The sequence below is a fragment of the Equus caballus genome, chromosome 12 (assembly GCF_041296265.1).
Source record: "Equus caballus isolate H_3958 breed thoroughbred chromosome 12, TB-T2T, whole genome shotgun sequence".
NCBI classification, from domain to species: Eukaryota; Metazoa; Chordata; class Mammalia; order Perissodactyla; family Equidae; genus Equus; species Equus caballus.
Window position 1 is genome coordinate 2,638,634 of NC_091695.1, and position 13,880 is coordinate 2,652,513.

At 60.9% G+C, this 13,880-nt stretch overlaps 2 protein-coding genes across 18 annotated transcripts in view; one reads left to right on the forward strand and one right to left on the reverse strand.

Moving 5' to 3' along the window:
- The window catches only part of LDLRAD3 (low density lipoprotein receptor class A domain containing 3), a 417,721-nt gene that overhangs the window by 120,949 nt on the left and 282,892 nt on the right, over nt 1–13,880 (forward strand). The gene's annotated exons all lie outside the window — the stretch shown is intronic.
- LOC138916382 (spermatogenesis-associated protein 31E1-like) lies at nt 6,198–10,422 on the reverse strand. The gene is made up of 4 exons (XM_070228625.1): nt 9,847–10,422; nt 9,011–9,071; nt 8,496–8,556; nt 6,198–8,137 (listed from the first exon to the last, which is right to left on the reverse strand). The coding sequence occupies exons 1-4, from the start codon at nt 10,030–10,032 to the stop codon at nt 6,715–6,717; spliced, it is 1,731 nt and encodes a 576-aa protein (XP_070084726.1). The 5' UTR covers nt 10,033–10,422; the 3' UTR covers nt 6,198–6,714.

The following is a 13,880-nucleotide window of genomic DNA, read 5'->3' on the forward strand; positions in this document are numbered from 1 at the left end:
AGAAGGAGGCCGCTGGTGGGAGGCAGGACAGGGGCCCTTGCTGGGACCCGAAGCGCGACGGCAAGGGGAAGAACCAGGCCTGGATCGTGTTCCACCGGGAGGGGAACGTTTGAAGGCGACAGCTCCCGCGGCCGTGGCCTGAGTTGGGAAACGGCCAAGACGAGTGAGCTGGAGCCGAGCTCGTGGCCACGGGGCGTAGTGGAGTGGTGGTCAGGGCCGAGGGCGGTTCTGCTGGCAGGGTGGAGGCCCAAGGTCGAGTGCGCTGGGTGAGAAGAGCCAGGGAAAGTGCTGGAGTCGTGGTGAGAGGAGCACCTTGCGCGGGCTTCCCGCGTGGCTGGCGGACTGTAGCAGACGCTGTCTTGCACGCCTCCCCAGGGGAGTCTTGAGATGCGAAGCGATGGGAGCACCCCTTACAAGACAGCCTCCCCGGGGAGCTGCGGGAAACAAGATGCACAAGCTGTAGCCGGGAGCAGAGGGCCCTGGGACGGCAGGGCCGGGCAGGGCCGGGCAGGGCAGGGCAGGGCCGGGCCGGGCCGGGCCGGGCCGGGCCGGGGCAGGGCAGGCCGGGCCGGGCCAGGCCAGGTGCGGGTGGCCCCTTGAGAGCCACGGCCCTCCCTGGCCCTCCCTTCACTGGACCGAATTCTCCTGCTGTCCCTCCCCCCAGGCCTCTTGCCACCCCCTGGCCCGTGGCTCCCCTCCCAGCTCAGCCCCAAGCTGCCTGTAGCCCTGGGGCACGTCAGAGCCTCTGCGAGGAAGAAGCCCAGGAGAGAAGGGCAATTTTCCTTACCTTGGCGAAAGGGACCTCGGGCCCCCCACTTCTGCCAGGTCCTTCCGGCCAGCTCTGTAAACTAGAAATGAGGGCACCGGGTCACAGCGGTGAAGGCGGGGGCCGAGGGCTCTGGCAGGAGGCTGCGTGCAGTGTGCCTTTAGGGCAGACCGTTTGAGGTCAGACTCTGGAGCCCAGGCACCAGTGCCCAAGGCCACGGGATCCCTGACGGGGATGGCAAGGCTGCTGATGGGTTGAGGTTTGTCGTGGACCGAGTGCTTCAACCTCCACCACAGCCCACGTGCCCCTGCTGGGCAACAGCCTGTTGCGGACGCCTGCCGGCCTGGGCCTTAGTTCCGCGCACAGAATCTGGCAAGGACTCAGGTTTTCCTCTCCTTCCCGGGAGCCTCGCGGAGGGCTCTGTCTCCTGAGGGACAGGCTCTGTCCCTGGCCTCCTCGAGCCCACGGAGCCGGGCGCTCAGGGACAGGAGGTGGAGGCCAGCTCTGGGGCACAGGGCTGAATGGCAGCAGCTTACCTTTCCAAGCTCCCCTTTTCTTCCTGCTCCTGCTGCTCCTCCCTCTCGGCTCCACTTGACGCTGAAATGAGAGAAAAAACAAGAAACTGCGGGGTCTGAGCCCCAAGGCTCCCCGTCCTCTCTCTGGACCAGCCGCAGACGCGCAGCGTTTGTGAGCAGGATGACCGCCTACCCTGAACTCCTGGGGCTCTGGGGCGTCTCTTCCCTTTTACTTCCTTTGGAAGTGGACAACTGAACCCAGAATGGACGTGTGCTGTCTTCCTTCTCTGAGGATCGTAAGCAGGTCCCCGTGTGGGACCAGCGTGCCTCTTCCGTCGCTGTTCCTCTGCTCAAGAAGCGCGTGCACGCGCCTTCTCAGAGGTACAGGATCTTGTGAGCTTCCTCAGGGAGGACTCTGCTTCCTGAGGCTACAGCCCCACTCCAGGTCCTGCCCAGAGGCTCTCGGGGGCTGAGCTGTGCCCTCAGATCGAGCACGACAGAGAAAAGGCCCGCCTGAGACACCTGCCCCGGGGAGGTGGCTGGGGAAGCGGTGCTCAGGGCCTGTCTTCCCACAGACCCCACTCGGCCTCCCGTCCGTGGCCACTGGTCGCTGGCCTCGGGGGCCTTTCCCTGGAGCCCTCTACCACACCGGGACTCCTGCTCGGAGGTCTTCGGACCGAAATCCTTGTGCCCGCTCTCCCCCCTGCCCACGCAACCTGGCTTGTGTCTAGAAGGACGGTGTTCCGTTCTTTCCCATCCCTGGAGTCCCTCCAGTTGATTCAGAGAAGCGGCAATCCCAGTCAAAGAGGAGAGAGACTCGTCTTGGGGTGGGTCTGGGTCCAGGATGTCTTACCTTCCTGACGTTTCTCCTGTTGCCAGGTGGTCGTGAGGGCAAATGCCTCTTGCGGGGGGGGAAGAACAGGAGGAAGAGCCCCAGTCCGTACAGGATGCGGAGGATGGTCCCAATCACCCAGGAGGCGGCACTGGAGCTGAAGCAGGTAGCGGCGATGCTTTGTAGACGCAAGATAGGAGTTTCCATATCTCGGATCTGGTCCTACTCTCAGGCAACTGAGCGCTGGGAGTGACTTGGAGATTAGAACCCCACGCCCTCATCATGGAACCGTGGCCGTGTCACGGGGGCTCCTGAGGGGGGGTGGGGCAGGCGAGAGGAGGGCAGGCGATTGGACCCCAGCCCCTGCGCCACCAACTGGCCTCCAACTGCCTCCCTCCACCCTCCCGGGCCTTCTAGACCTTAGCCGGTTTTCTGTTTCTTCCCCCTGGAAGCCGGCTGTCGCCCGGTTCCTTGCGTCTCCTGGATTCTTGGTTCGAAGCCACCTGTCTCAGGGCCTTTGCAAGAAGTCTGCAGCTCTCCCAGGAATTCGGTCTAGTTCCCGGGGACTCACACCCTCACTCTCCTCTGTCCTCAACTCCGATTGTTGTTTCCGCCTCACTTGTTGACTCTGTGTGTGCGTGCGAGGGCACTGAAGTGCTGCCCTCTTAGCTGATGTCAGTCCTACAGTGCGGCGTTCTCGACTCTGCTCACCGCGTCAGACGTGAGATCCTCAGAGCTCCTTGATCTCAGGGCTGAGAGTTGGTCCCCTTTGACCTGCCTCTCCCTCTCCCTCCCGCTCCACAGCCACTGGCCACCACTTTAGTACTCTCCGTGTCTGTGAACTGACCTTTCTCTGGTCGTGTTTGGAGTTCACGTGTTAAGTGAGCCCAGGCGGTATCTGTCTTCCCCTGCCTGGCTTGTTCCCTTGAGCGTAACGCCCGCCAGGTTCGTCGATGTTGTGCCAGTCTCCACTCCATTTGTCCACGTAACAAGCTTTGGGTTTCGTCAGTCTGGAAGTCCCGCTTTATTTTACGCTTATTTGGCTTTGAATATGAGCGTTGTTCTTGTTTCGATCCACCTTTGCCATCTTCACTCAGGACGACTCACCCCAAAATGGAAACTAATCGTTTCTTACTCAACATCAGCATAACCAGAATTCAAGTGACCGCACCTCCCAGTAACGTGTTTCATGTTAGTCGCGTTTCTACTCGTGAAGTGAGAAAGCCTTCAGCAAGACTTAGGGGACGTGCTGGCCACACACACCCAGACACACACACACGCCCATACCTACCGCAGGCGTGGACGCATTTGCACCGACCGATTCGGTACTTTGCAACCAGAGAACTAAGCACATTCTCGTTCTCTCTAAGCTTTTCTGTCGTCTTGACCCTGTTTCTTCTCATTCCGCCCAAGAGAGACCGTCTTCGGTTTCCAGAGTTTGGACGGCTGTGTGGCCCCGCCCGAAGCCGGGCCCGGCTCCAGTGAGCTGAAGTGCTGCTGTTGAGAGCGGACGTTGGGGCCGGGTCCGTGGCCCGGGGGTTGGAGTCCAGTCTCAAGTAGCCCCCTTTCTGGCCTCCCAGGTTTGCCCTCCACGTGTTCTCTTTCTCAGAGTTGGTCTTGCCTTCCCCCTCCCGCCCGCTGCGGGCCCCCGGAGCCTCAAGTCGTGCCTGAAGCTGCAGAAAGAGGGCCCTTGGAGCCCTAGAGGAATTCCCTGGCGACATCATCGGGCATCCCTTTTTCAGTGAGAAGTGGGGGTTCGCTTAGGGGTTGTCGTTTTCGATCCACAGGTTAATTTTTCTGACCTGCTGGACAGGTAGTGCTTAGATGTCCGATTTGATGGTTGTCACACGGCCACACGTACACACACCTACGGGGGGGTACTCTTTTACTTGACAGTAAGGTAAGCTTCCTGACACCCAAAGAATTAAGGTAGACGTTGTTCTTAGGAGCTTAACGTGACGACCGTGTTCCCGGTTCATGAATATGTGCGATCGCAGAAGAACTGGCTTCAGAGGAGCTCTCTCAGCAGCCACCAAAATGATCTTTCAAGTCTTTCTCAACCGTTGAAACCGCTTTCTTCTTCTGAAGTCCAAGAAAGACCTTTTTCTGGGGCCGGGCCTCCTCACTGGGACCCTTGGCTAGGGTCTGACTGTGCCCAGAGTCCCCCGGTGAGGCTCTCGCACACAAGAGCTCTGGACTCCGGGCCTCCTCACAGCCAGCCGCCCAGGTCAGGGACCGACTTGACTCAGGCCTCACGCGGGTTCCCCGAATTGGCCTGCCTCCCAGCTCGGAGAAAGGCTGAGGAGGGCGTGTGGTTCACAACGTAAATCAATCGGAAAAGTCTTCCAGAAAATCGAATGCCGCTGGAACAGTTTGTACAGCAGAGGTGAGCCCGTGGTATCCAAGACAGACCGCCCACCCCAACTTGAGGGTCATTGGAGTATTTCCCTGACATGCGTGATGATTCCTCTCTCTGTTCCTAACCGAAGACGGAAGCGCGGGAAGCGTCTGTGGCTCCGACATTAAGACGAGCTTCAGAAAGTTTCCCTTTGCTCTTCGACTGAATATTCCTTATTTCAGTGGGACCTGGAGAAGCGATGGGAAGGCCAGGAGCACACTGACGTTTCCGTGCTCCCTTCGGATTCAGGGGATTCCGTGATCGTTTCAGCTGGGGATTCTGCGCTAATATTCCCATGAGAAACTGAGGCGGTCTGTTGATTCGCAACTAATTGGGGTCCACAGCAAACCGTCAGTTTCTTCTTAATTCAAGGGGAAATCCAGTTCATTCAGGGGACCCGCTCGATCGGTGTGGATCTCTGTGTAATTAACGTTCTCTGGAGACGAAGAACAGAGGGCTCGTGACAGGTTAAAGGTCAGGGGTCTCCTGTCCAGATGCGTTCCGGCAGTGTTTTATTCAGTGTGGTGATCCCCGTCCCTCCCCCGTCCCCAGCACCTGTGCCGCGCGTTAAGGAACGGACCTTTCCTCAGGAAATGGCTCAGATCCAAGATACGGTGTTAGGTTGACTCTCTCTGCCCTGTTTCGCCCTTTCAACCTCCAACCCATGTGGCGTTTCCTCGTGAGATCCTGGAGGCGGGCTCATTTTCACACCTTCACTGCCCGTGATATTTGCTGGGCAGCAAAATTTCAGTTCACCCAAAAACCTTCACAGAGAAGCTCATGGCAGGTTTATTTCTAAGGGGTGAAATGATACAAACCAAAAAATGCCGTCCGGTAGGTAAGCGGTTCAACTCTAGTGGCACTTTGTCTCCTTCCCCCGCGTCCCAGCCTAGGCGCACAGCGTCCCACCGTCCGGTGGTGACCCCACGCGCTCAGCCCCGGCTCCGTTCCCCAGGAGGAGAAGGCAGGTGCAGGAGAGCAGGGCTCTGAGCTCCTCTGGGCAGAGGGGTGAGGGCCCACGGCAGCCTGCGTGCTCCCCACCCGCCCGCCCTCGGAGCCGGGAGCGCAGCCATCCTTGTCGCTGCTGCTCCCGACTGTGACAAGCACGGAGGGACGGGGACGCTGGGCCGAGAGGGATGCGCAGGCCCATCTCCGTGGCAGCTTCAGCAGGGAGAGAAGAAGCTCCCGGGGCGGCGTCCTCACCTATTCCCACCAAGAGCCCAGGGGTGGGGGGGCGGGGCAAGCTTCCTCGCCCTCCGGACTCAGGGCCAGCACTGCCCCACACTCCCCTCCCCACTCTGTGACCTGTGAGCCCGTCTCGACACTCGCTGGAGCCTCTGCAAAGCCCCTCCCTACAGCCCCACAAGTTCAAGGGCCAGAGAACGCAGGAGAGGACAGGCGGGGCCCATCGTGGGCTTGGGGTCTTAGAGGTTTCGCTCCTCTGGAAGGAGCCCAAAGCTTCCGTGTGTTTTTGGGAGGACGGTGTGATGGGGACTTGAGGTGCAATGGGGGAGCTGGGGCGAGGGCGGGTGAGCCACGCTGCCGTCGGCCTCCCCCCCCCCCAGCCCCCCCCCCCCCCCCCCCCCGTGGCCCTGTCCCTTCTGGAAGCCAAAGCAGACGCTCAGGAAGGGCGGAGCCTGAGCCCGTTTTTCCCCCTAGCAGGGCACAGACAGAAGCCACGACCTCTAAGGAGAAAACAAGTGTATTGGGGGAAAACTCGGGTAGGAGGACGGCGTTAGCACGGAGGGTGGGATAAGGAGAAGAAGCAGGTTTTCTGTTCGTCCGCTTGCCCATTCGGGGAGAGAAGCGTTCCTACGAGGAAAGGGGTGTGAGGCACAGTCTGCTCATCCCGGGAGACGCAGATCTGAGGACAGCATGGCGGGTAATGGATTGGCTGAGGCAGCTGCCACCCTCAGCCCAGGCTGGCAGGGTTTGGCCGGGGAGCGCGGCTGCCTGGATGGCGAGGTCCGGTCGCCATGGCTGCTCTGATCCATTCCCTCGTATCGGGACAGTTGTGGTGCCTGGAGGTGGGCTGGGGGCTGTCCTCTGCGATTGTTCTCCTCTGCTCTGGGGAGGAGGGCACGTCGTGGTGACAGGTATGTCCGGCTCGCCAGGCCTGAGGTGGGTTTCGCGATGCTTCTGCTGGGAGGCCGGAAGTTCTCGGCCAGCCTCGGTTTCCCTCCCAGGACGCAGACACAGGATGTCACTGTCGATGGCGCCTGAACAGCCCCGCCATCCGACGCCGAGCTGTGTGTGACCCGTGCCCGGCTCTGGGCGGTGGCCGAGGCGGGCTTGCCTTGGCGAGGGGATCCTCTCGCGCTTCCTCCTTGTTGGGCCTCAGGCAGGGCAGGAGGCGTCTCCACATTTTTCTGAGAGGGCCGTCGTGAGGCTCCTCTTCCTTGGCAGGCCGGGGCCGGAGGGGTTTGGTCTCGAGGGTGTCTCCCATGTCCCCGACCTGGCTCCGAGACTGGGACCCTGACTCCCCGTCCGGTGTTGCCACCCCACGGCAGGGCTCTGGTGAGGCCCCAGCCCTACTCTCCTGCCGAGGCTCTTCCCTGGCCGCTGGGGAGCCTGAAGTCGGCCCCCGACGGCCTCGCTCGGCCCCCACGAAGGTCCCACCCCGCCCTTCGCTCTCTGAGAGGCTGCGTGGGGAGGTTGGAGAAGGCGGCCGGCCCTCCTGTCCCGAGAGAGAGGCTTCTGAGGGCCCTCTGCCATGGCCAGGTAGGGTCCCTCCCAGGGCCTTGTGATTTTCCTCACACACAGGTGAGGGAGCAGGGAGGGGACGGGCCAGCCTGGGAACTGATGGTTTTGTCGTCAGAGCTGAGACCTGGTCACCCGGAGGAGGCTCAAGAGGTTCTCCCGCGAAGCGTGCCGAGTCAGCTTGCGAGGGGGCCCCAGCATCCCAGGTGGCTGCGGGGGGCAGAGGGGACCGTGGAAGGGCCGAGGGTTGAGCCTCACATGCTTTCGGAGCCGCAGGCCCCAAGGACAGGAGGGGTAGGCCCCAGCGGAAATTCAGCCCAGACGTGATCGTGTGTGCTTGGAGCATGTGAGGAGGGCGTGGGTCGTCTTGCTCTTCTCCCCAGACCTCCGTGGGCACGCTTTCCGTGATGTCTGTCTCGAGCAGCTTCTGGGCGTCAGGGCTGGCAAGTGAGGGGCTGTCGGTCTCTCCCTCCCTGTTTGTGGGGCCTCCCCAGAAGGAGGCCGCTGGTGGGAGGCAGGACAGGGGCCCTTGCTGGGACCCGAAGCGCGACGGCAAGGGGAAGAACCAGGCCTGGATCGTGTTCCACCGGGAGGGGAACGTTTGAAGGCGACAGCTCCCGCGGCCGTGGCCTGAGTTGGGAAACGGCCAAGACGAGTGAGCTGGAGCCGAGCTCGTGGCCACGGGGCGTAGTGGAGTGGTGGTCAGGGCCGAGGGCGGTTCTGCTGGCAGGGTGGAGGCCCAAGGTCGAGTGCGCTGGGTGAGAAGAGCCAGGGAAAGTGCTGGAGTCGTGGTGAGAGGAGCACCTTGCGCGGGCTTCCCGCGTGGCTGGCGGACTGTAGCAGACGCTGTCTTGCACGCCTCCCCAGGGGAGTCTTGAGATGCGAAGCGATGGGAGCACCCCTTACAAGACAGCCTCCCCGGGGAGCTGCGGGAAACAAGATGCACAAGCTGTAGCCGGGAGCAGAGGGCCCTGGGACGGCAGGGCCGGGCAGGGCCGGGCAGGGCAGGGCAGGGCCGGGCCGGGCCGGGCCGGGCCGGGCCGGGCCGGGGCAGGGCAGGCCGGGCCGGGCCAGGCCAGGTGCGGGTGGCCCCTTGAGAGCCACGGCCCTCCCTGGCCCTCCCTTCACTGGACCGAATTCTCCTGCTGTCCCTCCCCCCAGGCCTCTTGCCACCCCCTGGCCCGTGGCTCCCCTCCCAGCTCAGCCCCAAGCTGCCTGTAGCCCTGGGGCACGTCAGAGCCTCTGCGAGGAAGAAGCCCAGGAGAGAAGGGCAATTTTCCTTACCTTGGCGAAAGGGACCTCGGGCCCCCCACTTCTGCCAGGTCCTTCCGGCCAGCTCTGTAAACTAGAAATGAGGGCACCGGGTCACAGCGGTGAAGGCGGGGGCCGAGGGCTCTGGCAGGAGGCTGCGTGCAGTGTGCCTTTAGGGCAGACCGTTTGAGGTCAGACTCTGGAGCCCAGGCACCAGTGCCCAAGGCCACGGGATCCCTGACGGGGATGGCAAGGCTGCTGATGGGTTGAGGTTTGTCGTGGACCGAGTGCTTCAACCTCCACCACAGCCCACGTGCCCCTGCTGGGCAACAGCCTGTTGCGGACGCCTGCCGGCCTGGGCCTTAGTTCCGCGCACAGAATCTGGCAAGGACTCAGGTTTTCCTCTCCTTCCCGGGAGCCTCGCGGAGGGCTCTGTCTCCTGAGGGACAGGCTCTGTCCCTGGCCTCCTCGAGCCCACGGAGCCGGGCGCTCAGGGACAGGAGGTGGAGGCCAGCTCTGGGGCACAGGGCTGAATGGCAGCAGCTTACCTTTCCAAGCTCCCCTTTTCTTCCTGCTCCTGCTGCTCCTCCCTCTCGGCTCCACTTGACGCTGAAATGAGAGAAAAAACAAGAAACTGCGGGGTCTGAGCCCCAAGGCTCCCCGTCCTCTCTCTGGACCAGCCGCAGACGCGCAGCGTTTGTGAGCAGGATGACCGCCTACCCTGAACTCCTGGGGCTCTGGGGCGTCTCTTCCCTTTTACTTCCTTTGGAAGTGGACAACTGAACCCAGAATGGACGTGTGCTGTCTTCCTTCTCTGAGGATCGTAAGCAGGTCCCCGTGTGGGACCAGCGTGCGTCTTCCGTCGCTGTTCCTCTGCTCAAGAAGCGCGTGCACGCGCCTTCTCAGAGGTACAGGATCTTGTGAGCTTCCTCAGGGAGGACTCTGCTTCCTGAGGCTACAGCCCCACTCCAGGTCCTGCCCAGAGGCTCTCGGGGGCTGAGCTGTGCCCTCAGATCGAGCACGACAGAGAAAAGGCCCGCCTGAGACACCTGCCCCGGGGAGGTGGCTGGGGAAGCGGTGCTCAGGGCCTGTCTCCCCTCCCACAGACCCCACTCGGCCTCCCGTCCGTGGCCACTGGTCGCTGGCCTCGGGGGCCTTTCCCTGGAGCCCTCTACCACACCGGGACTCCTGCTCGGAGGTCTTCGGACCGAAATCCTTGTGCCCGCTCTCCCCCCTGCCCACGCAACCTGGCTTGTGTCTAGAAGGATGGTGTTCCGTTCTTTCCCATCCCTGGAGTCCCTCGAGTTGATTCAGAGAAGCGGAAATCCCAGTCAAAGAGGAGAGAGACTCGTCTTGGGGTGGGTCTGGGTCCAGGATGTCTTACCTTCCTGACGTTTCTCCTGTTGCCAGGTGGTCGTGAGGGCAAATGCCTCTTGGGGGGGGGGAAGAACAGGAGGAAGAGCCCCAGTCCGTACAGGATGCGGAGGATGGTCCCAATCACCCAGGAGGCGGCACTGGAGCTGAAGCAGGTAGCGGCGATGCTTTGTAGACGCAAGATAGGAGTTTCCATATCTCGGATCTGGTCCTACTCTCAGGCAACTGAGCGCTGGGAGTGACTTGGAGATTAGAACCCCGCGCCCTCATCATGGAACCGTGGCCGTGTCACGGGGGCTCCTGAGGGGGGGTGGGGCAGGCGAGAGCAGGGCAGGCGATTGGACCCCAGCCCCTGCGCCACCAACTGGCCTCCAACTGCCTCCCTCCACCCTCCCGGGCCTTCTAGACCTTAGCCGGTTTTCTGTTTCTTCCCCCTGGAAGCCGGCTGTCGCCCGGTTCCTTGCGTCTCCTGGATTCTTGGTTCGAAGCCACCTGTCTCAGGGCCTTTGCAAGAAGTCTGCAGCTCTCCCAGGAATTCGGTCTAGTTCCCGGGGACTCACACCCTCACTCTCCTCTGTCCTCAACTCCGATTGTTGTTTCCGCCTCACTTGTTGACTCTGTGTGTGCGTGCGAGGGCACTGAAGTGCTGCCCTCTTAGCTGATGTCAGTCCTACAGTGCGGCGTTCTCGACTCTGCTCACCGCGTCAGACGTGAGATCCTCAGAGCTCCTTGATCTCAGGGCTGAGAGTTGGTCCCCTTTGACCTGCCTCTCCCTCTCCCTCCCGCTCCACAGCCACTGGCCACCACTTTAGTACTCTCCGTGTCTGTGAACTGACCTTTCTCTGGTCGTGTTTCGAGTTCACGTGTTAAGTGAGCCCAGGCGGTATCTGTCTTCCCCTGCCTGGCTTGTTCCCTTGAGCGTAACGCCCGCCAGGTTCGTCGATGTTGTGCCAGTCTCCACTCCATTTGTCCACGTAACAAGCTTTGGGTTTCGTCAGTCTGGAAGTCCCGCTTTATTTTACGCTTATTTGGCTTTGAATATGAGCGTTGTTCTTGTTTCGATCCACCTTTGCCATCTTCACTCAGGACGACTCACCCCAAAATGGAAACTAATCGTTTCTTACTCAACATCAGCATAACCAGAATTCAAGTGACCGCACCTCCCAGTAACGTGTTTCATGTTAGTCGCGTTTCTACTCGTGAAGTGAGAAAGCCTTCAGCAAGACTTAGGGGACGTGCTGGCCACACACACCCAGACACACACACACGCCCATACCTACCGCAGGCGTGGACGCATTTGCACCGACCGATTCGGTACTTTGCAACCAGAGAACTAAGCACATTCTCGTTCTCTCTAAGCTTTTCTGTCGTCTTGACCCTGTTTCTTCTCATTCCGCCCAAGAGAGACCGTCTTCGGTTTCCAGAGTTTGGACGGCTGTGTGGCCCCGCCCGAAGCCGGGCCCGGCTCCAGTGAGCTGAAGTGCTGCTGTTGAGAGCGGACGTTGGGGCCGGGTCCGTGGCCCGGGGGTTGGAGTCCAGTCTCAAGTAGCCCCCTTTCTGGCCTCCCAGGTTTGCCCTCCACGTGTTCTCTGTCTCAGAGTTGGTCTTGCCTTCCCCCTCCCGCCCGCTGCGGGCCCCCGGAGCCTCAAGTCGTGCCTGAAGCTGCAGAAAGAGGGCCCTTGGAGCCCTAGAGGAATTCCCTGGCGACATCATCGGGCATCCCTTTTTCAGTGAGAAGTGGGGGTTCGCTTAGGGGTTGTCGTTTTCGATCCACAGGTTAATTTTTCTGACCTGCTGGACAGGTAGTGCTTAGATGTCCGATTTGATGGTTGTCACACGGCCACACGTACACACACCTACGGGGGGGTACTCTTTTACTTGACAGTAAGGTAAGCTTCCTGACACCCAAAGAATTAAGGTAGACGTTGTTCTTAGGAGCTTAACGTGACGACCGTGTTCCCGGTTCATGAATATGTGCGATCGCAGAAGAACTGGCTTCAGAGGAGCTCTCTCAGCAGCCACCAAAATGATCTTTCAAGTCTTTCTCAACCGTTGAAACCGCTTTCTTCTTCTGAAGTCCAAGAAAGACCTTTTTCTGGGGCCGGGCCTCCTCACTGGGACCCTTGGCTAGGGTCTGACTGTGCCCAGAGTCCCCCGGTGAGGCTCTCGCACACAAGAGCTCTGGACTCCGGGCCTCCTCACAGCCAGCCGCCCAGGTCAGGGACCGACTTGACTCAGGCCTCACGCGGGTTCCCCGAATTGGCCTGCCTCCCAGCTCGGAGAAAGGCTGAGGAGGGCGTGTGGTTCACAACGTAAATCAATCGGAAAAGTCTTCCAGAAAATCGAATGCCGCTGGAACAGTTTGTACAGCAGAGGTGAGCCCGTGGTATCCAAGACAGACCGCCCACCCCAACTTGAGGGTCATTGGAGTATTTCCCTGACATGCGTGATGATTCCTCTCTCTGTTCCTAACCGAAGACGGAAGCGCGGGAAGCGTCTGTGGCTCCGACATTAAGACGAGCTTCAGAAAGTTTCCCTTTGCTCTTCGACTGAATATTCCTTATTTCAGTGGGACCTGGAGAAGCGATGGGAAGGCCAGGAGCACACTGACGTTTCCGTGCTCCCTTCGGATTCAGGGGATTCCGTGATCGTTTCAGCTGGGGATTCTGCGCTAATATTCCCATGAGAAACTGAGGCGGTCTGTTGATTCACAACTAATTGGGGTCCACAGCAAACCGTCAGTTTCTTCTTAATTCAAGGGGAAATCCAGTTCATTCAGGGGACCCGCTCGATCGGTGTGGATCTCTGTGTAATTAACGTTCTCTGGAGACGAAGAACAGAGGGCTCGTGACAGGTTAAAGGTCAGGGGTCTCCTGTCCAGATGCGTTCCGGCAGTGTTTTATTCAGTGTGGTGATCCCCGTCCCTCCCCCGTCCCCAGCACCTGTGCCGCGCGTTAAGGAACGGACCTTTCCTCAGGAAATGGCTCAGATCCAAGATACGGTGTTAGGTTGACTCTCTCTGCCCTGTTTCGCCCTTTCAACCTCCAACCCATGTGGCGTTTCCTCGTGAGATCCTGGAGGCGGGCTCATTTTCACACCTTCACTGCCCGTGATATTTGCTGGGCAGCAAAATTTCAGTTCACCCAAAAACCTTCACAGAGAAGCTCATGGCAGGTTTATTTCTAAGGGGTGAAATGATACAAACCAAAAAATGCCGTCCGGTAGGTAAGCGGTTCAACTCTAGTGGCACTTTGTCTCCTTCCCCCGCGTCCCAGCCTAGGCGCACAGCGTCCCACCGTCCGGTGGTGACCCCACGCGCTCAGCCCCGGCTCCGTTCCCCAGGAGGAGAAGGCAGGTGCAGGAGAGCAGGGCTCTGAGCTCCTCTGGGCAGAGGGGTGAGGGCCCACGGCAGCCTGCGTGCTCCCCACCCGCCCGCCCTCGGAGCCGGGAGCGCAGCCATCCTTGTCGCTGCTGCTCCCGACTGTGACAAGCACGGAGGGACGGGGACGCTGGGCCGAGAGGGATGCGCAGGCCCATCTCCGTGGCAGCTTCAGCAGGGAGAGAAGAAGCTCCCGGGGCGGCGTCCTCACCTATTCCCACCAAGAGCCCAGGGGTGGGGGGGCGGGGCAAGCTTCCTCGCCCTCCGGACTCAGGGCCAGCACTGCCCCACACTCCCCTCCCCACTCTGTGACCTGTGAGCCCGTCTCGACACTCGCTGGAGCCTCTGCAAAGCCCCTCCCTACAGCCCCACAAGTTCAAGGGCCAGAGAACGCAGGAGAGGACAGGCGGGGCCCATCGTGGGCTTGGGGTCTTAGAGGTTTCGCTCCTCTGGAAGGAGCCCAAAGCTTCCGTGTGTTTTTGGGAGGACGGTGTGATGGGGACTTGAGGTGCAATGGGGGAGCTGGGGCGAGGGCGGGTGAGCCACGCTGCCGTCGGCCTCCCCCCCCCCCCCCCCCCCCCCCCCCCCCCCCCGTGGCCCTGTCCCTTCTGGAAGCCAAAGCAGACGCTCAGGAAGGGCGGAGCCTGAGCCCGTTTTTCCCCCTA

Excerpts from the sequence above, each read along its gene's own strand:
- LOC138916382 (XM_070228625.1), bottom strand. The coding sequence starts at position 10,032 with ATGGAAACTCCTATCTTGCGTCTACAAAGCATCGCCGCTACCTGCTTC. Across the intron at positions 8,557-9,010 it reads GAAAAGGGGAGCTTGGAAAG|TTTACAGAGCTGGCCGGAAG; the intron begins GTAAGCTGCTGC and ends CCTCATTTCTAG. Across the intron at positions 8,138-8,495 it reads CCGAGGTCCCTTTCGCCAAG|CTCCCCGGGGAGGCTGTCTT; the intron begins GTAAGGAAAATT and ends TGTTTCCCGCAG.